We start from the raw sequence: 25,374 nt of genomic DNA, 5'->3' as shown, positions 1-25,374 counted from the left end.
CATTCCTGTCATCTCATCAGCATTTTTATATTGAATTTATTTGTTGATAATTTGGGTCCAACCTTGTCTCTTTTTTTTTTTTTGATGCTGTGTGCTTCTGAGGAAGTTAGCTACATCACATTCTTCTTTCCAGTGAACTTTTGGTCTGCTTGTTTATTTCCCAGTTAGCTAATGCAGGAGGTGCCTTGAAGACTGGAAGCTGAAGAGAATAATGCATTCCTTTTTATTTGTTGACGGTCTCACTTCTTTAGATATAAACCTGCTACCATTTGAATGCACAGTACCTCCTGTGTTACACAGACACAGCTATAAAGAATAACTTTGGGACTTGGTTTGAAAAAAAAAAAAAAAAATACACTTGAAGCCCTATATGACCCTTACTGGAAACGTAAACTACCTGGAGTAGGTATCCTTGACAGTAGATAAACAGTTCCACTGAGACAGTGTTAAAAATGAGTAACTGGTAGAGATCACAGCTGCTGTTGTGCTGGATGCAGTAGGCTGTTCACACTCTCGTGTCACAAAGCTCTCGCGGAAGGGCAGCGTTTTCAGCTTTCTGTTCCTAGCTATAAATGCTCCGTTGCTTTACTGGTGGCCCGACAACGTCTTATTGAATAGAGCGAAGTACCAGATGAAGATTAACTTCAGTGTTAAATCTGAGCCTAGTATGCTTTGTAAAAAGCTGCGTAGACCCCCTGTCACAGCTCTTACAGTTCTGTAAGCTATTGTGCCACGGGGGTCACTTACCCTACCAAGTACATCCCTGTAAAATTCTTTATGAACTACTGTGTATATGCAGTACTTGTAATCAATGCAAGTAGCACAGGCCTAGGAGGCTGCAATTGCAGTTTTTTACAATCTTCTTTAATTTGAAGTAAATTATTTCTTTGAATTTATACTATAGTTACCAGGATTTCTGTTCAGTGGCGTAATACAGTATCTTTCACTCGCCTGTTTTTTAATGTACAAATGAACGTGTATATAGGCCTGTATGTGTAGATATCGTAAATTAAATTCTAAGCTTATAGAGATGACATAGGTGGCTTGGTAAGTAAAACTTGTGTGTTCAGTCTTGGTAGTATGAATTTCTGCAGTGTTACAGTGTAACTGTTCAGAGGCCTTAGATTCAGGATGGCATCGGTGGGTGGTCATGTCCTTAGCGTTACTGCAGCCTTAGGAACCCTCTAAGCAGCTTATAGAAAAGAAAAAGAAAAAAAAAAAACCAAACAAAACCCCAAAACAAACAAACAACAACAAAAAAAACCACAACAAAACAACAAACTCGCCAACCAAAGCCCAAGCAAGTATTCAAAATCCGGTTGCATTTTTGTCCTGCACTGCCACAAGTAATCTTCACACAGATGGGAACGGGGGCACCATCAGCGTGTGCCCGTTATGTCACGAGTCAGATAACGTTCCTGTTTCTTTCCTTTTCTGTAAAACAAGCGTGTCTGTAGTCTGGGGTCTTGTACGTGATCAGGCGGTGACAGCTAACTGTCTCTCCCAAATAAGGTAAACTTTGTGTCAGAAACTCTGGCCGTTCTGCTGCGATGACTGCTCCGGGCTATGGACCGTACTGCTCTGTGGGTGAATGTCAGTTTTGTTCTCCCCTCCCCGAGTGCTTCAAAAATCAGGCTCCAGTGTACATGAGGATTTCTCCATTTTTTTTTTTTTTTTTGCAGCTGCCTTTTCTGACTTGAACTGGGGCATAATGTAAATACTGCTGTAGTAGATATGATGCTAGAGAGTTACTTTTTTTTTAATGTGTGATTAGCATAAATTCAAGGCTTATGAAACTGACTGTTGGTGTGTTGTACTGAGTCTTGGAAGACTTAAAGTAAAATTGCTTAATTTCATTAAGATTTACAAGCATCTTTTCTCTTGTTTGAGTTTTATGCTGACATTTTAGTGAGAAATCTTTATACGAGTCAAAGTTCTGCAACCAAGAACAGGGAGCTGTAATTAAAAGTCGTTTTAAAATGTGTTTACATTTAAAATATTGGGAGATTTATTATTAGGGGCATCATTCAGGTATTCTCAGAGCTTGTAGCCTTATGTATTAGCATTACAGTTCAACATAACTGAAGAGTATCCACTTGTCCATGCAAGTGATTGGGTGACCAAAATTGTCCTCGTGTCTTAATGGGGCTGGGGAGTTGTGGGGTGTGAGCCTAGTTGGCTTTATTAAAATATTTCTATTGCAATGTTAGGCAGTTATTTAAATACACTCTGTGAAACTGAAGAAACAAATTTAAGGAATAAATCTAGGGAGTATGAACCAGCCCAGGTCTCGCTCTTCATACTTTTGGAGAGATGTTTGCCCTGGCATCTGTGACCCAAGAACCTAGAAGAAGATGGGATTATAACGTGTATGTGGCTTCTGAAAGTGAGTTGGGCACTTGCTTAAATTGAGCAGAGAGAGTTCCTGGTGATAAGCACACGAGTTTCAGGCAAGACTTTACAACTCTGTCTCAAAACAAATGTTACAGCCTTGCCTGTTCCCACCCCTTCTGCAGTCAGGTGTGTGGGTTAAGGCTACGTTAGGGAAGATTTTACACTGAAATAGGGAGGGTGGTTCCGATGCTGTGCGGCTTCCAAGGTGGATGAGAAATTCAGAACTACCCGGTGCAATTACTGACTGTTTAGTTTCAAAATCAGCTGTTTACATTGTGACACTGTCCATATTAAAATATGCCTTTGGCCTGGAAAATGACATGCTGATGCAAAACTTCTTTACAGATACGGCGCTACAAATACATTACATGTAAGATACAGGTCACTATGTACTTTTCACAGAAGCATATGGTCACTTAAATACAAGCAACTGGTAATTCATTAATGGATATTGACGATACATTCCTAGTATTTTGACTCATGTAGAGTCAGGTGGTCTATACCTTCAAGGTATATACAGCTGATCTTAGTAACATTAACATCTGCCTCACTTCTTATGAGGCAAAAAGCACATAAATGCTTCCATCTTCAACTAGATACCACACAAGACCAAAAAGTAGATGTAAACTAAGTGTTTTAAGTTAGCCGTTTCTTGGCTTTATTCTGTGTTGGTAGCACAATATTAAATGCAGTGGCGGAACTGTAATATTGTAGGATTTCTAAGCGTAAAGCACATACTTACCACTTTAAGCTAAAAAATAATAGTATTGGTTACTGTATGAGTAACAAGTTTTGCATTCATAGGAAGTTTTGTTTATTGTCTGTAATGTGACGTTTATCTCTGGCCCTGTTCCTCCCATACCTTTTACCCTGTTGACTGTTTTAGTGTCATAGAAATTAAAGGATTTGACCGGTTGTTTTCCTTGTCTGCTTCCGAAGTCCCACTGGGAGTAGCAGAGGCACGGCTGTTGCCGCAGTCGAGCCTGCACAGACAGGAGCTCGTGCCGCTGTTTGCTTCATGGGATGGACGCGTGTGCTGCGGAGTGATGCTTCCTCCGGTATGTCACCAGGAGTGACGAGTGCGAAGGGGCTGCAGCCCTCGTCTGTCCCACCAGGTCTCTCCTGCTCGCCCCTCTGTCTCTGCAGCAGCTGATGCTACTTCAAGTGCTCACGCGTGCCGCTGCTGTGTAGTGACGACAAGATGGGCCTTTTCTTAAAGAATTTACAGTCTAAATTAGAGGGGGAAAGGGCAGAAACAAAGAGCAATTGGCTTCTTCATGCTTCTGACTTTCCTTGAAATTTGCAAGAATGTTCTAGGTTATTTTCCTTTCACTTTCTTTCCCTCCTCTTCCAGCAGCAGGATGGGCTCCAGTGGTGTGTGTGCAGCAGCTGAGCCTTGTGCTTACCGGACTAGCATCTTCAGTTTCGAATCAACAAGCATGGGAAGACAGCTCAATCCAGTTTTTTAAAATCACAGTATATGTAAAACAGCAATTTTTAAAATCTAGGTGAAGTAATTTAAGTAGAAACGGTACACTAAGGCCATGTTAATGACCTCTTTAAAAAGAAGTGTGCTTAGTTTTGTTTAAAAAAGTGTTGATGTGAATGGTGAACCTTTAAACGCTTTATGGAAATAAGATCCCCTACCCCCAAGCATTCCTATTTTTGTTATTTTAGTGCTGACTTGGGACAATATTGCAAACACTAACTCCCCTCCCCAGCCCCGGTATTTCATGAGCTGAAATCTTGAGCGGAATATTGAATTTACTGTTGGTGAACTGGCAGGTTATTTCAGTCGCATTAACAGCATTTGAACTTCACAAAAATGCTGCTTTTGAATTCATCCTGTTCAGGGAGAGCAATCGAAGGCAACAGCCATCACCCAGATGGTGATAAGCTCTGCCACCTCCTGCCTTACCCAGTGCTCTTCCCTTGGGCAAACCGTCTGTGACACTCTCATCAGCGGTGGTGATGCTCCATTTCTGTTCCGGGAGTGGGGAGATCAGCCCCTGGTTTGTCCAACTGCCACACGCAGTCCTAGCTGCTGAATTGGGTTGCTTTTGACTGGGACTGCAGATTCTCAGGGTTTCCAGGTGACAGCTGTGCGTGTTCTTGAACTGCAGCTTTTCACTTTCAGCTCTGTTTTGTTGAGACTAAGACATCCTTTGGGATTTTCTGGTTGCGCGTTCCCATGCAGGCCATTCTGTGTTTGAAGGGCTTCTTGCTGTCTCGGGAATGCTGCACGGTTCTCAATAGAATCGTGTTCCCTCCAGACCACATCCAGAGAGGATCTCCTACAAGTCTCATTTTAGCAATTAAAGCCAGATGATATGGGTCACAATCTTAGGAAGGAGAACGCAACTTACGGGGAATTAACACTAAATGGGACTTCTAGAATCCCCACTGTGCCCCATAATTGGGAGGGTGGGGAAATGACATGGAGCTCACCTGTGCAGACAGTATGTTTGCCATTCTTTTTCTAGTCCATCTTTAAAATTCCATATTTCTAAAAATATATTTAAAATCCTTAGGCTTATGAAATTCAGGGCTGATGAAGCTTTTTTCTAAATCTGGCCTTAATTCTTGAAGACCTCTAACATCTTGGCTGCTTTCCTTTTTTGTTTTCGAGTCATTCCCCATCTTATTTGGTGGCATTGATGTTGAGAACAGATGCTCCTCTTGATGCAGACAAAATGTGAAATAACAGAACAAGAAGAATCTACACAGATCTGTAAGAGTACATACCAGCAGGAAACGTAAATGGGAAGGTTTTTGGAAATGTTTCACAACTGAAGCACCTCAAACTCTTCTGTCAAAGAGAAAGAACAAACACATGCATTGTTAGTATATGAAAGTTAATTGTATGTTCTCCAAATGTACCAGTAATTCACTAGCACTGAAAAGAACTGGGTAAGTTCTTCTAAAAACTGGATTTGTGTTTCACAGTGCAACAGTATCCTTCAACTAAAATTTATAGCAGCCTGTGAACGTGTGGAGATGGCTCTTACTTGGTAACAGAAAACCTGAGGATGCTTCCTTGTTCTGTATTACTTACATTTTTTCAGTTTCATTTATTGCTCACAGATTATTGTTTTTATATACATAGCATTAAATGTTTTAACGAGTAACTGAAGGTGACTCCAAACAGGCAAAGTAATAGTGTAAGAAATATCCTGTAAATGTTTATAGTTCTGACATATCTAAATCCAAGGGGTTTAAAAGCTGTGTCTGCATTAAGACCTCTCAAACACAGAAATTAGGTAATCCCAGTTCGTAAAGACTTCAAGTATCCGACTGTTCATTTATACCTACCTGAGCTCTTTGGGATACTGCTTCTAAATTGCTTCTAAACATTTGTTGTGTGTTAACCTCAAGTATCGCTGTTGCTTCTACCCCTCATTACATTAAGTAATTTCACTGGATGAAACTCCTATCACGACCAGTGCTTTATTTTGCATTCCTCATATAATGAGTGCTCCTGTAGATACCAGCTGTTGGACGTATCAGAGCACTTCCTTTGATTTTAATGTATTTCTTTTCCCACATTTCATTCCCTAGTTAGAAATGTTCTTCCATGGAGAAAAAGTTAGTTTTTATTCATTTGTACTTGGATCTGTTTTTTACCGCTAGGTTCCATTAACACAACACTGTCATTAGAGTAGGTCCTCTAACAAATTACCAAGAGCTCATGTAAGCTTGAGTTAGGTATGAGATGGAAATGATTTAGTCATTGCATACATATGTGCTTTTAACCTTCAGTAGCGTGAGGCAACCGGCTCACTTCTCATGGAGAGTAGCGTGCTCGTACAGCCCATGTGAGCCTGTGCTGACGGCAGTTACTGCGGAGGAGCTGCTGTTCGTGGAACTGCTCCCCTTGTCCTCCTTGTCATTAGTAGGGTGAGGCCGCAGCTCCCGATGTGCCGTGCTGCCTTACTCCACTGGAGATGGAGACGCATCGGTCCGGTGTGTCGGCACTCTCCAACTCTCTCATGTTTTGATCAAAGTCAACATTTGCAGGGTGCTGAGGGAAGGCTCTTCATGTGTTTTCTGTACCGTTGGTGTTTCACGTGTAGGAGCAGGTTTTGGACCTTCTGTCTCCATGTAAATGATCATTCAGAAACGCAGCATGATGGTGGTACCTGTACCGTGAATTCGATGGGTGTGTTTAAATGCTTCAGGAGAAGATTAATTAGTGCATGACTCCCATTTTACCCCAACCATAAGTTTTCCCAGTCTGGGCCAAAATACTCAAAAAATCTGTGAGTAACTTTCCCTTCCCTGGCTTTATAAAACAAAACAGCCAAAATACTCACAAAATCTGTGAGTAACTTTCCCTTCCCTGGCTTTATAAAACAAAACAAAGTTGGGCCGCTTTTTTTTTTTTTTTTTAAAAAAAAAAGTACATGTCAAAGTATTTCTGTCTTACTTGGCCTGACTTCTATTGCTTTAAAAACAAATTGACAGAAAAAAAAAAAGATACATTTAGGTCATGGATTTGAAAACTTAAAAGTCTGTGAAACACATACACAAAAATACAGCTAAATTCCCTGTACTCTTGTGGGGTTAGGAGCCCAACCCTGCGTTACCCAAACAGACACCATGCATTGCTCTTGTCTCCGGGAAGCTTTGTCTCTAAAATTCCCACTGAGGAGACTGACAATACTCTGAGTGCTGCTGGTGTCTCGTCATATGGCATCAGCTTCACATGGACCTGGGTGATGAGACTGTAAGGATACAGGTGTGAGCTAGCGTTTCTGCGGGTGTTGCAACCGTAGGTGCTGTGACAGTGGCAGCAGGTATCTTCCGTCACAGACATCCATGTTTTCCACTGTAGTGTTACTGGTTAAGATTTTAGTTTAGCAAAAAAACCCCCCTCAATAAAATATTACGTGCAATCTTCACTGTGTGTGAGGTGGAGAGATGTTGAATGGACTCAGCGGCCCCTCGTGGTCCAGTTTGTGCTTAAGGCTCTGTAAACTCTGCAGTCTTCAGTAACGCGTGTTTCTTTCACATGGATTTATCTTGGACCAGGCTAAAATATAGCTGAAAAATTATGCTTTTAGCATTACTTTAACCATAACAATTTTCTGTGTACATACCTTCTCCCCACCAAACTCTCCCTGGTTTATTTTTAGGTCATGCAGAAATATGTTTTATAACACTGTCAGTTGTGGGTACTTTGCTGTGTCACAAAACCAAATGAAACCACTTGCCACCTTAGGTTGATTTTTTTTTTTTTTTTTTTTTGTGAAAAGCAGTGATAATTTGCTTTGTCCTTTGTTTGAAATGTTACACTGAGTGTTTTGTAGGAATGTTTTTATTTTTACTGTGTTTTCAATAAAGTTAGTGTGATTCATAGTGGAGTTTTGCTTTTAATACTTCTTATTTTAAGCAATGAAAAAAAAATATCTCTGTGGCACACTAAATTATCCTGTCAGGAATTGGTGTGAATAGTTGCATTCCTCTCTCTTCTTCCTTCCTCCCCCCAATTTAACGTGCTTTTGAGATTCTCAAATGGTCAGGCCTTTAAAAAAACATGATGTATAGTATGTAACGGAGACTCCTGCACGTTCAGAGGCATTACAACCCTGTGTTTAAGAGAGGGGCACAATTAATTTGAACCCTCTGCTTTAGGTGAGTGGGGTTTGTTTATAGAAGAGTCCGCTGATGATGTAATGTATAAGTCATTTTCAATAGCTTAATTCTTTGACTGAAGGGCAATTTTTATATATTAAAAACCTGACCAGCATGTTGCTTAGACTATTTGAAACTTAAACAGCTTCAGACTTTCCATTTCATGGGAGATTTTTGGCCATTTTTAAAGTTCAAGACTTATGTGGCTGGAAGGGACCTGGAAACGTCTGATCTTTTGGCTGCAGTGTCAAACAGCTACGTCATCCCCGGTATTGACCCAGCCTGGCAGGGGCTCTCTGGGATGTGGCTCTGCTGTCCCTGGGCAGTATATCCCAGTGTTTAACTGTCTGAGGTCTCCTAAATGCCAAATGTGAACAGCCCTTGCTGTGCTTTGAGATTTAATTTGGTTCTCAAGTGTCCAGAGGGAGACAAGCCTTTCTGCTTGCACCAGCTGTTTCCACACCTGAGCATCACACTTCCCTTTATCTTCTATGTAACAAGTGACCCCCAATTTCCTCAGCTGTGTTCCACAGGCCTCACATCACCCTCTGTGCTGCCTGTGGGGATCCTCCTGTGTTTCTAGAAACTCAGAACTGGACACAGAAACCTCCAGCTTTGAGCCCTTACGCTATATTGTCTTTGGTACTTTTTTTTGTTTGGGTTAATTTTGGTGGTCTCTTTTTTTTTTCTGGATGTCGTTCTACAGAAAGTCTCTGTACTGCTACATAGATAAGATGCAAGTCATCTCATATGTGGGCTTATGACTCCATAAGTGTACGTCCCGCACTTTAATTGTTTGTGACATTGCAATTTCTGCTTCTTTTGTAGGACTGTATCCTGTTACAGAAATGAACCGAATTGGCTTACGATTTTCTTTTTGGCAAATCCCATGTCAAATACTAGTTCTTTTTAAGTAGCTTGTACCAGTGTTTTTCTGAGAAATGAAGTAAAACTGATGTCTGCAGTTCCCCAGGATTTCTTCCCTCCTGCCCGTTTTCAAGACAGGTTTATCAGTTCCTAGGCCTTTGGAGTGTCACGCATGCTCCACAAGTTCCTAGGGAAAGCCAAACTCTCCGAAAGCCCCGCAGACAGCTTCCCGGCTGCCCAAAAGGAGAGTCTGATCTGTAAAACACTTTTTCTCTAAGGATTCTCTACTACAGCCTTTCCCACTTCCAGCTCAAGACCGTAAAGCCATACACCTGGTACTGTGGTGACCCCCTCCCGTGGTGCATGACACAATTTGATCCTGTCAGGATTATTTGGAAATTCTCTATCCTTTGTATAGTTGATCGGGTATTGCCTTTTTATGCAAAATGAATTTTCTTGTTACCTTGATATGTTGCTACTTCATTTTGCTTTACCTTCTGACTTTTGTCTTTACGTGCTCCTACTTTTCTTACAAGTGATCTGTGGTGACCTGACGTAGTTTCAGCAATGGATAGCCGAAAAGTCATAATCATGTTTTTCTTTCTCTTGAAAGTGGTCAGTACTTACTGGTTCCATGGTTCTCTGAAGTTCTGAAATGATCCTGCGTCTCTGAGGGCCACTTTTATCTACCTGCAGCACTCTGGAGTTGGTCGGAGTTGTTCAAGCGGAAGCAGGAGGCAGGGTTCGAGTTAGTAAGTGTGGCTGAAGGAAAGGGGAAAAGAAGTGTTTCTTGCTACACTTACCAGCTGCAGTGGTGGCAGTCTTTGAGAGTTGGAACCTGTGCTGCAACAAATCAGGTGTAAAAGCCACATGAGGGGTAATAGTGGGGTATTGCTGAATGACCACAAGGCCTGAAACAACTACGGCTCACCTGCGGGAAAGGGAAATAAAAGTGGAGGAAGGTAGGAGTGACAGAGGGAGGAAGAATAAAAACGCTGAAAGACCAGAGATGAAACTGAAATAAAAAGGAAGCAACAGCACCTTCCTAACGCTTACTTCTTGAAATACAAGGTGAGTACCATCATCTGTACAAAATCATTTATTCTTGGAAGATCTGGCTCTGAAAAGGCTCCAAAGTGAGAACTACACATGTTGACAGCGATGATCCGTGAGGTAGTTCATCATGAGCTATGTATATCAACAGTTGAGGATTTTCTTTTGATAATATGAGCGACATAAAGGACAAATATGTCGCTCTCCCAAGGAAAACTCTTCAAATGCTTGAAGACAGGTATGATGAAACAAATGTGAACAAGAAAGCAGAACAGTCTGTCGTGAGAACTGACTGCTGCTACCAGAAGACAGACAGGCAGGATGGACTGCAGGACTGAGTGGCATGATACAGATAGGACAGTCAAATATCTCTTGCCGAAATGCCTGAGTGAAACAAACAAACAAACAAACCAAACAACCTGTAGTGAAACAATGGAAGGTAAATGCATCAGCAATATGCTAATTCAAATGTTCAAATTTTACAATTGTAATGTATTTTCAGAAACTATTAACGCTGATTCTCAGTTTTGTCTATGGCCTCTTTGGGCTCTTTCACTGAGAAGAGAGACACTGCTGAGGAAAACCCCTCAACTGTAAGAACTTCTTAATATTTCAGATTTGGAACAGATGGACTGAAATTTAAGAAAACAGAAAAACACTCAATTGTGCTGAAGAGACTGCCATCCCTCCAAAGAGCATAAAAAATGCTTATAAATGCAAAACTACTTTAAAAAAAGCCAACCAACCTGCATCTGGATCTTCTCCCAGTCAGTTTCACTGAGTAGTATTTCTTTTCTTTCCAACTGCTGAAACACATCTCTACTTGCAGCTATAGAAGAATCTATCTCAGAAAAAAATTCATCTAGGTTGATGTCGTAAGAACTCAATAGTCGATTGCTGATCTGTTGAACCTGGAAAGAACATCAACTGCTGTTAGATTTGGAGTTACTTATAGGTAGTCCGTATGTGGATAAATGGTGAGTGACTGGACAAGTGAGCCTGATTAGTGCATGATCTATGGAATCTTGTTCCCGTTTCAGCTGGTGTCCAGTGCCGATTTAGAGGTTAAAAGCATCAGGCCCCCAGACTCCACTGATAGACCATTATCCTTCAGAGAAAACACAGGATTTTCATCACTGAAATTTCCCAAGACAGATGTTCTGTTCTTAGCCCGTATGGGTGCAGCACAGTTGGTACAGCTCTGTTAGAGAATGAAGCGTAGAACTTGGCTGAGCATTGGTTACTTGATGGGAAACCAGAGCATCTGCTGTGGAGTTAGCTAAAGGCATGATAAGCAATGAGAGGAGCGTCATCTTAGGTCTGGTCCTTGGCATAGAATTTTATGACCTGCTGCCTTAAATATGTTTCTGCATATTGCAGGTAGGCCTAAGCAAGCTGGTCATCAGATGTGAAGATGCTCCCATCAGCAAAATAAATACCTAAAAGCAACGAATGCTTTTCTTAAATCATCTCCTTGAGTGCAATCCCAACTCCCTGTGGCAACTTCCTCTCATTGCTATCGTGATATCTGAAAGTTCTCTAGGGAACCACACAAGCCTTGGCCTCATCTTTTGTGACAATGCTCGTAACTGCTTTCAGCAGTTTTAAGGAACGCTTCAGTGGCTGTATGTGACCACGCAACATGTGCCTTCACCTCCATGCATCTCCTGTGACTGAGAACTCAATAGGAAAACAGTGAGGTGGCAGAAGGGCTGTTGTCAAGGTCAGACAGCCTGATGCTACCAGAACACTTTCCTGATGTTTCATTTAACTTTTTTTTTTTTGGTAGCTTTTCTGTACCAGGACATGTGCTCCCTTACAACTGCTAAAGTGACCCTTCATAGCATATATCAGAATATTCAAACTGAACTTTTCTAGGCCCAAAGGAATCAAGAGCCCATAGCCCACAAAACACCCACAAAAGCTATCTGAAAAGCTCACTTAACATTCTAAGACTTCATTTAAACTTTGAATTTCCTAAATTTCCTTCCAAAACTATGAAAAAAAAAAACCCAGTTCATTAAAAAAAAGTCCATACAATGTGCAAGTATGACAGTGTCTTCCAGTGAAACCCATAACGTTTCTCAATAAAGACTTTAGAGACAAGCATTATAAACATCCAGGTAAGGGAAATGGTAAAAACCATTAAGTAAGACAAGTTGTTTGCTTCTTGATGTTAGATTTGATCCTGTGTAATTTTTTTTTTTTATTATTTTACGGTCTGATCCACTGCTGAGACCAATTATGACTTACTCTATTTTCAAATGATCCCCAACACAAAGGAGGTATCCATCTGTCAGATTTAGTTACCGTGTTAGTTAATGCTGATGTATCAACTCAACAAAACTTAAAAAAAAAAAGAAGAAACAATTTCCCCCAAGACCTCTTCTATAGCATATGTATTTACATGGCAATGTGCTAGGAAAAGCAGCAGGCCTGTCTGTACTCTGTGAGAGAATTCTATGTCCAGCAAAGAGCAGATGGGTAATCTTGTGCTCCCCTTGTGACTGTTCACTGACAAGAAAGAAGAAAATCTGATTCTCTCCCACGCAGACACGTACACTGCCCTTCCCTGGTATGTGTAAAACAAAAACCAACCAAACAAAATCCCACCACAGGCCTCCTTCAATATTTACCCTTTGTGGTCTCCAAACAATCCCAAACGATGACACTGTGAGCTTCCTGAATGAGACATGAAATACTACTGCACTACACTTTAATCAGGTTATGTCTTTGATATTTTAATGTGATCACGTATTTCACTGAGCAATAGCAGTCCTAGTAAGTTTTATCTGAAGTGTTCTAGAACTGAAGCCAATCCACACTGCAATTTTAACTTCTCTTAAAATCTCTAAAAACTTCTCATTTTAAAATCTAACTTCAGGAAGAATAGGGTAAGGTTACACCTAAACCTTATCTAATTCATGGTTTCTGTTCAACAGCAAGAAAATGTTGATCCATTTGAAAACACTTTTGGTACCGATTTTTCCTGGGTCTTCATTTACATTGGTATCAAACTTGAACAGACCTGAACTGTTTTCATAAGGAAGCTAGGGGATGTAATAAAAAGCTAGAGCATCTGTGACAATGCTTTCTAATAGGCTCTCAGGACCCAAAATTTGAGGAAAAGCAACCACGTTTTAACTCTCCCCTTCTCCAGTATCTATTTCTGTGAAGGTGAGAACAACACAGCCAGTACGTGGTCAGTACCAGGACTTGGCCTGTCTGTGGCTGCTGAGGCAAGCTAACCAGCAAGGAGAGCTGAAGCTGAACGGAGGGGCAGAGGGGGGCTGGGGTTGCTCTAAGCCAGCAGTGCCCCCTTTCTGTCTCTGCCTCTTGCTCCTTTCTCCCTCGGCAGGGAGAAGCCCTTCGTTTCTTCCCTCAGCTTGCACTTGTGTTTCTCTTCCCCATTTCACTAAGTGATCCTGAAAGTCCTCTTATGAACCTCCTTGAGCAGAAGCTGTAAAAATAAAGAGAGGAAAACTTCTCCTGCCTGACACAGTGATCTATTAAGTTCCCCTGCTGCTAAGATACTATCTGCTTTGAGCTACTTCTGTATTTTCTGCAGTATGACCTGACCCAACCCGTATCCATCAATCAGCAAATAATGTCTAAGGTTGGGAAGAAAAAAAAAAGTGTAACTGAAATGTAACCCAAAACTTTTGCTAACTGGCAAATCAGTGCAAACTACCAATAAAACCAGAAAGGAAATAAGCATTTTGTATAATTTGTTAGTGTTAAACATGTTCTAGGATTTAAATGTTAAATCCTGTTGTGTTTTAATGCATAGTACTGAATAACCTTTTTTCCTAGAACAACTGAAACTGATTAATTGAATTTATTTCTGAAAACACTGTACCTCTATATTTTATGTCTGTGACTTCTTAAAACTTGAATAGAATGGCACAAACTGATTATTTGAAATACTCTATTGGTATGCAAAACTACATCAGTCATCTGTACAGCAGCACAAGACTATGATAAAATAAAACGATGAAACAAAGCACCGAGGTGAACTTTGTCCACAGGGAAGCCTTTTTAAGTGATCCAATGTCAGCAAATTGCTTACTAATGTGTTGACTTATGGCAACCCTCAAAAGTAAAATGAAAAGGCTGGAATTTACAGCATATCAATGAATCAGTTGATAAGCTTTTACTGGTTTAATATCCTCCTAGTTTTGCTGCTTGGAGCCACTTCAAGTTAGCAACAGAATGTTTACCATCTCCATGCGATAAAGGAAGTCAAACGACTAAACAAATTCCAGGACCATTATACTGTTTGGTGAGATTTAAATTAAAATCGTTGGGAGAAATCATGCGGATGGGGGAGGAAGAAACTAAAGTCAACTATATCACTTCACAATGACTTACCTTGCTTCCTAAACAATGGCAAGATTTTTAGCAAAGCTGGAGATAATGCAATGCATTTGAAAAGATTTAATTGCACCAATAAAAGACTATACCACAATTAAATGACATACAGAAGTGACATTTATAGGTAAGATCAAAGAAAATCACTACCTAACATGCTGAAGCAACACCCTGCTTTCTGTGTATAGTAGTGCTAAAAAGTAGCCTACTTTGGTTTCAGTGACCTGTCTTATCTCCTTTGATCTAGATTATTAAAAATTTTAATGATAGGTGTAATAAGGGCTACTGTAGCACGCTGAACAAGTAATATGTGTCCTTCCTAGTACTAATATTTCAGATCTTATTTTTTATTTTGTGATATTTATTTAAGCGTTTGAAACTTGCTGTTTAACCTTTGTGATCCTTTCAGAGGAGGTAGGGTTATTAAAAATCAGATATTCCCCCCCCGCCCCCGATTGTGACGCCATTTGGTGAGTAACATTTTAAAAGCACAGCACATGTTTGAGAGGCAAAATTTATTTTAGAACAGCTTTTTAGCATCTGGAAATGGATAGCTCCTTGTGAAAAATTTCTTTAGTGTTCTCACTAACCAACACTTAAAAATTAAAACACTTAAAAGAGCAAACAGCAGGAAAACTCATCTACAATTCCCACTTGAAAGCCACTAAGAAAAATAAGTATATATCCTTTAATCACAATTGGTACCGAATTCATTTAAACCTGGCTAATCCATACGAGACTTTATAAATTCATTCTTAACAGAAGGTGAAAAAGTAGTGTCCATTTTGTTCCCTGCAAAATCCGGAAGTGTTACATATGAGAATGATTTCCTAATGATGTAGACTGTATATGGAAACTATGTTAAATGAAGACCTTCCCATGGCTTATAATCACGTGATGAAACGTGGGCAGTCTATCAAGCTGTTTCTCCCTAAAATAAGTATCTGAGATGGGGCCCCCAAAAGCTTGTTAGCATTGTAGGTAGCTTGGTAGACTGCTATACTGTAGCCATCTGAAGTTCAATGAGAGAAATCTTAACAAATTACACTCAGCTGCAACTTTCAGCACATTTGGAAGCTTTCTTCAACTTCCCTTTACTGAGACCCTGTTTATAGCTAAGCATGGCTATAAGCCCACAGAAAATTGACAACCTTACTGGGAAAGAAGCATACGACGGTTTCCCCAGTCTTCCATGCAGAAAAAGCTAAGTGTTTCTGTTGTCTGTTCCCATCATGCTACTTGAGTACAGTCACATCCCATCCAAGGATTCACTTCCAAACTTAAGTGTTTGAGCACTTTCAAGTGTAACATTAGCTTTCTTCAGTTACCTCCATGTTCATTTTCTCTGTTACAGGGAAGGACTTTGCATTGATTGCAAAGGTAGCATAGCAACCAGCAAGCTGTCTCAGTCTTACGGCTGAGAACAGCATTTCCTCTTTCCCCTGTCACTGTTACCACACAAGCAGAACAGTGGTACCAGTTTTGTTGTAATAGTTTGCCAGATCACCTCTGGGGTACCAATCTCACTATCATACGTAAAGGCATAATCTAGCAAGAGGGTCTTTGGCTCCAAAGCTGTCCTCCGACAGGATACAACCAAGTAAGCGTGACAAATAATGACAGCAACAAGCCTTTTTCTGCAAGCAGTCTTCTGTTTCACTGAAGCAGTGATTTAAAAAAACCAAAACCCAAACAACTGATATAAGTATTTTTTTTTAAACCTACCACTGATTTAGCTTGCAACCTGGGTGAGAGTATTTTCCTAGTTGCACACAGTAGCTACATTTAAATGAGCGTCTTGTGTGGCTCTGTTAATCCCTGTTAATCCCTGTCTGGTAATCCGGACTGGAAGATGGCATCTCTCGCTCCCTGAGGGACAGTTTGGTAATTGCTGAGGATGTGTCAGAGCAGTTTTTATTACTGAAAAGCTCAGCTGGGCTGGCTGTTACTAAACCGGGGGAAAACTGGAAGTTGGCAAAAGAGGACTTGAGGGTTGCGCAGGGACTCTGCAGCAGCTGTGTGCTTAAAGGCAAGCAGGGTCATTGCAAAATGCTTGCACCCGATTTGGCCTCATTTGTATGGGGTCAGGACCCTAATTTATTACAGTCTGACTTGCGTCTGAGCAGAAGTTAGAGAAGGGCAAAGCTATGGAATGGAACGGAACCTTTCAGTTCAGTGTGCAGTGAGGGAACAAAGACAGTGAGAAGAACTTATGATTGTTTATGGATTTATTTGTTTCCCCCCTTACTATACCCCCTTCATATAATTCTATAGGAAAACAGATTACTGGGATTTATCAAAAAGAGAAGGGAAATACGGAACCTCACAAAATGCCCACTATTGTTGGCCTACAGAAAAGGCAGGCCTTAAAATTAATATTTAAATTATTTTCCTTACTTCTGCATTGTAAAGAGGATGGAGTGAACAGACTAACAAAACAACTGAGTGCCTCCAGTGCTGCCTGCTTGGTATGAATAAGAAGGAATAAGTGAAGAGGTTGAGAGCTGATATTCAAGAGTTTTAAGGGAGCTGAATCAGAACAAATAAACAGAGCAAAGAAGCGAATGCAACATACCTTTTTCTCAAAAAATTGCTTTCTTAATTTGCTATCTTTAGGAGGCACTGTTCTTCTCAAGTTTTTATACCATTTTCTAACAATATATCCCCTCCAGGAAGCTTGAATTCTGCAAGACACAACTTTGCTCAAGAAGAGGAAACTCAAAATTATATAATTTTACTATTTATATAAAATAATAATTTTATGCAATTTTTTGGTAAACTTTGGCTTTTGTAGTGCATTCATTCTGTCTACTTTCTTATTATATTAAAGTTTTAACACATTTGGAACATTTAGAAATAAACATTGTCCAGTGACAACACCTGTAGCAGAAGCAAGGCTTACCTAATAGCGCACTTTATTTTAAACAAGCGAGCCCCATCATGTATTACTCTGGTGTGATACTGCTCTTTTCTACACATAGGACAAGACTTTTTACCTGTAAATTTTTCAAAGGCTTTCAGGCATGCCTGAAAAAATAACTGCAATTACTTACAATATATTTCATATCATTGGAACAGATGAAACAGGATAGACTACAGAACGTAAAAACAGTTTATTCATCAATCCATAAACGGCATACAAGATGAGTATTTTATAATTAAAATGTTACGAGAATTTTGTAAATATCCATATATTCACATGAAATGTCATGAATTAAACTATTCCTGCTTAGTATACAAATGTATAGCTCAGTTACAAACTATGTTTTCCCATATGGTTTTAAAAAGGTTAATAAAATGGAATAAAGTGCCTCATCATAAAATAGCCTTAAATTATATTTCTTAACATAAAAATCTGGAATCAAAACTACTTTTCAAGATGATTACATTTAATTCATTAAGATAGTCACTTAAGTAGTTTAATTAAAATACACGTGTATTATGTGCTTAAACAGTTATATAAAAATGTACTCACTTTATGGAATACATGGGAACACGAAAGCAGCACCTGTTTTTCAAAGGAAAAAAAAACACCATGAAAACCAACCTAAAACCAGTCTAAAAGCTGAGAAGTAAAAAATGCTGACAAGAAAAATTCTGACTGCCTGAAAGGTCATCAGTTGTTTTTTGTTACTACTGCAGTCTTTACGGTGAAAATAAAACTAGTCTTCTACAGAAATTACTTAACTTTACATCTTAAACCAATATGTGAATTTTGTATTAAAAACACATGGAGTGGCAGAAAGCAAGGAATGCCAACTGCTATTGACTGGAGGAAGAGATTATAAAACAAGTACTTAAAATGAAAGCTGATTAATTTTTTTCCCTTTTCCCCAGAGAGACGTTAAATTTCAAGAAGTGATATACATCAAATGCAGCATTTCACACATACAAAAAAAACAAAAGAGAAAGCATGTTCACAGGCTACAAGAAAACTTCACCTTTATCTGACCTAAATTCCCACCAAATGCTGATGATCTCCATCCTGACAAAAGATAGAGAGTTGGACAAAAAAGGCAGTTGGCTCTTAGAGGAAGGAAAAACTGGGAAAGGAGTGAAAACCAGAACAAGTAGTGTGCACCATTGAGCTGGCAAACACAAAAGGATTAATGGCTAGCAGCCAGCTGAAGGGAAAGCTTTCAGATACAGTGGCTTTTTTCCCTTGAGGGAGGAAAGCTAACGAAACACTGAGGACAAAAAGAATTCCAGAGGCATTTCCCTTTTTGTGCCAAATCTAAAGTAACCTTTTTAATGAGTGCTGTCTTTTGCTCGCTCTCCTCAAGCTTTAGACTTTCAGGGTAACCAGAAATTCGCAGAGTGGTCTTTTGCCAGATCCATCCCACCTGTCTGTGGACAATTGTACACCTTCAGTTAAGGTTGCTGTAAAAGGAACCAAAAGCCCTGTACTTAAGATTATTGAAAGACCTTGATTCACATCACAAGCTTGGCTGTAAAAAGTCTTCAAGAAAAATTAAGAGGGAACAGGCAGAAAAAAAACCCCATAAAACATGGAAAGAAACTTGCAAGCAGTTGGGATAATTCTGCTAATTACCATCATCACTTCTCTGAAGCAGCCCTCCTCTTCAATCAGTCACTTGTCCCTTTTGCTTAACATTTTCAAGATGACAGATGACAATCTAATAAAGCATGATGTATTTATGCTTATGCTACACACATGCATTGAATAAAGCCATCAAGGTAAAATGCAAGCATTTCTTCTGATAACCTAAGGAAGCAACTGACTGGCATTAAGAGCACACCTACTTCCATTTTCCAAATAGAAATAACTATTGAAGTAAACTGCAAAGTAGCAAAACTTGTAAGAAAACAAAATGTATCTTAAACTTTATAACTAGTGAATATTTACCATTCTGATGAATTAAGGCTAGGATCATATCTAACAGGAGTTTAAATGAAGCAACAAATAGCCTATACCTGCTTTGCAAGAACAGATTAGAAGGCTGATTACCTTCTCCTCTGTCATAACTTCACAAGTGAACAAACACTACCAACTTTTTTCTACCATGTCATGTCCAAAATGCCTTCAGAGTTCACCACTAATAGCCAGGTCCAGCTATTAAATGCTAAATGGTGTCTTATATTAGAATCTTTCATTTCTTTGCTTTCTTCCTCCAGCGCATGATTTTTAGCAGTAACTCTGGATATTTTTTTTTTAAATACAATTGTGTAGTCCACACAATTACACAGTTATACATGTACCTGAGGCTGAAGTGCAAATTCTTCTCTGCATATTGCACAAGGCTGTGTGGAGTCTCCATGCTGTACAGATCTCTGCTTTATTTTTACCCATTCTTCAGAAGTTAGTGGCAAGAAAGGAGGCTCAACTAGGCCTAATTTCTGAGCTGTAGACAATAACAACAAAAAATCACTGAATAAAACCCATTGGCAGATGCAGACAATGGATTTTCTTCGTGTGAAAGTCATTGATGATGCACTTATTTAAGAATGCTTCATACAGATATTTCATATAAATCTATCATCAGACAAACCACTGGCAGGCAATGTACTTCTTAGTATTAATTAACTATTCAGTAATTGTCAGAACCTCTTTTACATACAGGAAGTTTCTAACTGTAAACTTTTATTTGCTGAGTAATCTGAACTTATTTTGATACCTTTCCACAGCCACTACAATGGGGACTATTAACTAGACAATGTAACTGCACAACAACGTAATTTTGTTCGTACAAACAAAATCTCTGTTAGAATTCATTTGTGAAGGTTTCTTCAACATTACATTTTTGTATTCTCAAAAATAAAAATGAACAAAGTGGTATAATAAAAATCTGTTACTGGTGCAAAATGCTGAAGTGTAATGAGACTGTGACAGATACAAGAGAAATAAAGAACATAAAGAAACAAAGAGAGGGTTACAAGACACTAGTGACAGGATCACTGCGATAGCTGAGCTTGTTGATCTCAAATGATGACTGGGAGGTGCCTTGCTGCACATCCATGCGAAATCTCTGCCTTCTCAAAGAAACGATCAGTGAAAACACTTACAATATTCCCCCCACTCCCACAAATGGCAGATAGAGTCCAGTGTCAGTATCTCAGTAGTAAAAAAAAGATGCTAGCAGGTACAGCAAAGAATAGATCTTTGTCATCTTTGAAGACCAGAGAAGCAGTTGGTGTGGACTGACCAAAGTCAATAGAGGAATGTCCAAGGTATGTGTAATAGGCCAATTACAGGAGTCCATGATGAAGCCTCAATGGTATTTGCTAAAACCAGAAAGGAGGAGGGACATGCAATAGTTAGAATGCAAGGTAATGACACCTAGATGAGAGTTTTAGTTCTAAATGGGAAGGAAAGGGTTAACTCTTTCATTCAGACCAAAATCTTTGCATAAACCAGACATTAATAAGCAGCACTTATTTTTCCTGTATAAGCTTTCAAAACCCCATCAGACAGACTGTGTAACCAAACCGATTATACTAGTTAGTCATGAAAAGGAATCCTAACAAACCAAAGAATGGGGTTTTGGTGATCCACTTACTCAAGTATCTGATTATTCTAGGAGTTGTTAATTTTTGAGACAAAAATTCTGCTGCTGAGCTCATCCATCTATAGATGTATATCGTTAATCTCTTAAAATTTGCACAAAACTGTCTTTGACCTTTTTAATGAACTTTTGTGAGGTACTAACGGAATCATAAGGAATACTTTCTTCCCTTTAGTTGAACTATCTGCCTAACCTCGTGAGCTTATGACATCCTTCAAACGTAACCAATTTGATTCAGTATCTTAGAACAAGATGACTTTGAGATTTCAAGCTGGGTCAGTTTATACTTTTGGAACAATGTGGAAAGTGCTCTCTCTAGGTATGGTTTGGTTCACATATACCCCACCTTGTTACTTTTGTTACCCTTGTAAAGGTATCAAGTCAAAGCTAAGCAATGCATGTAAACCTAAGTATCAAAAGAAAATTTGAATCAGTGAATGCCGTAGATTACATCGGTGGTCGTGTATGAATTGTCTTAGAGGCATGCTGTTTCAGTTCCTGGACAACTCGTACCCAGATACAAATACAGCACCTCCACACCTGCGGGAGCTTACAGCTCTGCCTGCAGGCTATGGGCTAGAATTCAAACCACTCCATGTCAAGCAGCAAAGCGCTTATGTATGTATCTACAGCACTGTAATTTCAGAATGTAATATACACACTGTATTAACGTAAAATAGTGTTGTCTATCGATTTTGGTGCAGTAAAGTGCTTTTACCTGGTGCTCCTGATGGTGAAAAATATCATGAGGTTTAAGAGAAATATCAAGGATCCTGCAAACTTTTTAGAGTCTTATAACTATTTCAGAAAATATACTGTGCTTAAAGCTTATGCATGAATTGCTGAAATTGGTGGCTGAGAGACAAGGAGGTTTTCCCAAGCAGGAGTGCTTTCCCCGTTGACTATTCAACTCTTGAAGAGCATATATTGCACAGAACAGTGTTTCTGCTACAAAAGAAGAATCAAATTATAAAACACATGATAAAAGTTTCAGTACAAACATATATCAAGTTTGATCTGACAGTAACACCCATGAGTATCACTGAATGAGTAAGGAAAAAGATCCTGTTTTGATAGTCCAATATACACAAGCGATGGTCTTTATGATGTAAAAATCTCGATACACAGGGAGAGAACAAGATAGCAAACCAGTCACAGCATGAAAGGCAGTATCACAACATAAAAAATGCCTACCCTTGATTTTCTTCCAAGCACTGTGGTCAGAGACTGTTTTACGGAAGACAATGTGATGGCTTTGTGGAAAGCCTTTTGTGTACCCCCAGGGTACAAAAAAATGCTTATTTAAAACTTTCACAAATGGATGATTAAAGCTGCCAAATAGGAACAGATTGGCAGCAAACCCTAACTTCTAAATAATATAAACCAGATGGGATATTTGTGAGGGACAGGTTGTACAGGTGTTTAGAAGGAAAGCTTTTATACAACATAGTTGATGAAGGAAAACTGGCAGCAGGACACACAAGCAGGGATATGTGGTTGAAGCAAAAGGCTCTACGAAGATATTCTCAAAGCAGCACTTTGAATAAATACAAGCAATGAAAGCCTGCATTTATCACAGCTCAAGACATCCAAGTTTCATCCTTATGCATCAAGTTTACAAGCCCAACCCATTTACTGACACACCCATTTACAACCAAGTGAGTTATTTACCCTAAAATGAACATTAGCAAAGTGATTACATACATTAACCTTTAAACTATTACTATTTGATTTTAGTACTCAAGTCCCTATTGAGAAAAACTTAGTGATAGAGGCCTGTGAGATTTTGTTTGATTACCTACAAACTCAAGAAGAAAAAGTTGCATTAAATTATGTTTTCAAAGTTGTTTCATAGCTGTAAGGTTTAAACCACACAACTCTCATTAAGAAGAGAAAGCTCGACACAAGCATTTTAAAATAATTTGAGGCTATAGGTTAAAATACTAATAAGCAAAACCCAGAAAAAATTGCAATTTTAAAAAAATCTTTCAGCACATTCTTTCAAATCACTTGCACAAGCATTCACATGGGATGTTTCAGTCAATGCTGTGATTTAAAGAGAAAATACTTCGTCTTTCTTATAATTACAGAGAACATGCTCACACTTGGGCTGCATTTTTTCACAACCTTCAGTTTCCATAATCACTCATTATTTATATTTGTGTTAACCCCAGTACCTCTCTGCTGTTCCCCCCCCCCCCCCCCACTATCCTCTCTTCTTTCAAATTCCTCTTCAAAACGAACCAAAAAAAACCTTCCCATCTTTAGAACTATAACCATATAAACATAGTAATAATCACCTTGCCTTACTACCTTTGTCCTATCACTTGTTACACTCACTTGTTGTGTATTATCTTAAGTTACCCTCTTAACCTTCAGCTGATTCCAAGAGGCAGATGCCTGTGCTTGTACAGAGCCTCATTGATTTACATGGGTCTCTTTAGAGCTGGGACTCCTGTGACAGTTACTATAGCAAAGGCAACATGATCTTCAGAGAAGCCTACGGGCGTTTTTATGAAAAACAGTAAATAAAGCAATTATTAATGATGATGAAAGTTTATTATGCTTAAAACTGAAAACTGTTGAGCCAGAAGGTCCTTGAAGAAAAGCCTAATCAAGACAGCTAAAAGGATGGAGACAAGAAGATGTTCATGGCAAGAATACTGCAGAAACCTTTAGAAAAGGGAAATACAAGACTGAAACTGATAGGCTGGAAACACATTTGGACTCCCGGTCTGATAAGATGCTCCCTGGCTTTGTTTTTTTTAAGCAATATTGTCTGTCGCTGCTGTACAACTGCATTATTATAATACTATTTAAAAGTGAGTTTTCTCACTAGGCATCATTCCAACCCCTCACATCTGTGACTTTTATCTTGTTGCATGTTTGCTTCTAAATTTGAAAAAGGTATTTCACTACAGGTGTTAATTCTTCCTGGGTTTAGCCTCAGGACCATTGTAAAACCAAACCTTTTTAACTTTGAGTAAAGGTGGGTATATATTAACAAAGAATACATTTAATGCAGCACTAATAAATGTCTCTTTACTGAATAAGGAATAAAACAAACCATTTCAAATAGACTTTAAAAAAAATCTTAATACCAAAACATTCCCCCAAATAAATACAGCATCTAAATCACTGATGTTTGCTTGAGAATATAAGGTAAAGAAAGTTACGAGAGTCAATACACAAAACACATTATAAAAATGTAAAACACTTCTCACCTTTTCATGAAGAATCCTTCTTCATCAAGATACACTAGCTTCTTCATTTTACTTTCATTGTCACAAGAATATTTTTAATAAATTTCAGATACGAAAAGATGCTTTCAAGTCACTGATGGCAATTACATTGTTTAAATGACTGTTTACTTGATGGTATAAACTGCTGAATTTTTACAATTTTTAAAACAAGATTTTATGCTGTTTGGCATTAACTTATTGAACAGAAAGCCTCCTTATTTTAGTTTATTTTAAATAAAAACAAAAATCTACAAATCAGAATATAATGGTTTACCTAATGTTAGCTGTGGAGGACTGGGATCAAGAACATATTCCTTTTCTGCATCTTCCTTATTTTTGTGGTGAGTGCTCTTTTTTCTTAGTCCAGTATCTACTACTGCTCTGACCATTTCTTTGTTCACAGGTTTGTAAATGTTCTTGATATTCCTTGTCCTTGACTTAAAAGGATCTGCTAACGAAAGATCTTGGAGCTGATGACTGTGTATTATATGATCCTGTAATGCAACTGCAGAAACTGCTATCGTCTCTCGTTTGGAGGAGCAGCCCTAAAAAGATAAAAAAGTGAATAATTATTGTTACAAATGATTTTAAAACATATAAGTTATACTAAATTAAAAGAAATTCTGCTCTTAGCCAATGTTTTTGACTTGTCAAAGGCTTTTGGACACATGCAACTCCCATACTTGAAGCCTAACATACAATTACCATAATATGAAATTTAAGATTGATGTTTCTGACACATCCTAGGTTTAACTTATAAAAAGTCAAATGAAATCTTTGATTTATCATTTATATTAAATAAAATAGCAGTAATTTTAAAGTTTTAATTACTGAACCTGTAATTATTATATGCAATAAACTCATTATGGACTATAAAAGTTTGGCATGCCCAAACATATTTTTACTTCAATATAATTAAAAACAATCCCAAAGGCTAACCTTGCCTTCCAGAACACTTACTATAAACAAGAATATATTATTTTTATACAGGGAATGGGATTATCTATCTATTCCACCATTTCTCTGCACCCTTCTGCCTTATTTTAAAAGATGTGAAATCATACCTTGTAAAAATCACGATGCTCCATTGATAATCTTTAGCTGATTTTACAACAGTCAAGTGGCTCTACAAACAGACATGTACAAGAATACATTGGTGAGGCTGTTTCTGCTGAGAAACACCAATAGCAGAAGAGAAATCTACAGTTTCACTTGTTGTCTCCTAGGCCTACCATCAGAGACAGCTACGCAAGTATTCCAGGCACAGAAGTTACCTGGGGATCCGTAAA

The 25,374-nt window shown here is 38.8% G+C and overlaps 1 protein-coding gene across 1 annotated transcript; it reads right to left on the bottom strand.

Moving 5' to 3' along the window:
* Window positions 1-10,092: 10,092 nt before the first annotated feature.
* Window positions 10,093-25,173, bottom strand: RNF32 (ring finger protein 32). Its single transcript, XM_009886790.1, has 8 exons — window positions 25,150-25,173; window positions 24,360-24,630; window positions 19,540-19,682; window positions 17,795-17,827; window positions 17,222-17,346; window positions 16,895-17,003; window positions 10,695-10,859; window positions 10,093-10,332 (listed from the first exon to the last, which is right to left on the bottom strand). Exons 1-8 carry the CDS (start codon window positions 25,171-25,173, stop codon window positions 10,093-10,095), a joined length of 1,110 nt encoding a protein of 369 aa, XP_009885092.1.
* Window positions 25,174-25,374: the final 201 nt, after the last annotated feature.

This window comes from Charadrius vociferus, unplaced genomic scaffold (assembly GCF_000708025.1).
Source record: "Charadrius vociferus isolate BGI_N301 unplaced genomic scaffold, ASM70802v2 scaffold255, whole genome shotgun sequence".
NCBI lineage: Eukaryota > Metazoa > Chordata > Aves > Charadriiformes > Charadriidae > Charadrius > Charadrius vociferus.
The sequence above is the reverse complement of the archived record's forward strand: the minus strand, read 5'-3'. Positions and strand labels throughout refer to the sequence as shown.

Excerpts from the sequence above, each read along its gene's own strand:
- RNF32 (XM_009886790.1), bottom strand. The coding sequence starts at position 25,173 with ATGGAGCATCGTGATTTTTACAAG. Across the intron at positions 19,683-24,359 it reads TCCTCCACAGCTAACATTAG|CTCAGAAATTAGGCCTAGTT; the intron begins GTAAACCATTAT and ends TATTGTCTACAG. Across the intron at positions 17,828-19,539 it reads AATTTGCACTTCAGCCTCAG|GTGCTGCTTTCGTGTTCCCA; the intron begins GTACATGTATAA and ends TTTGAAAAACAG.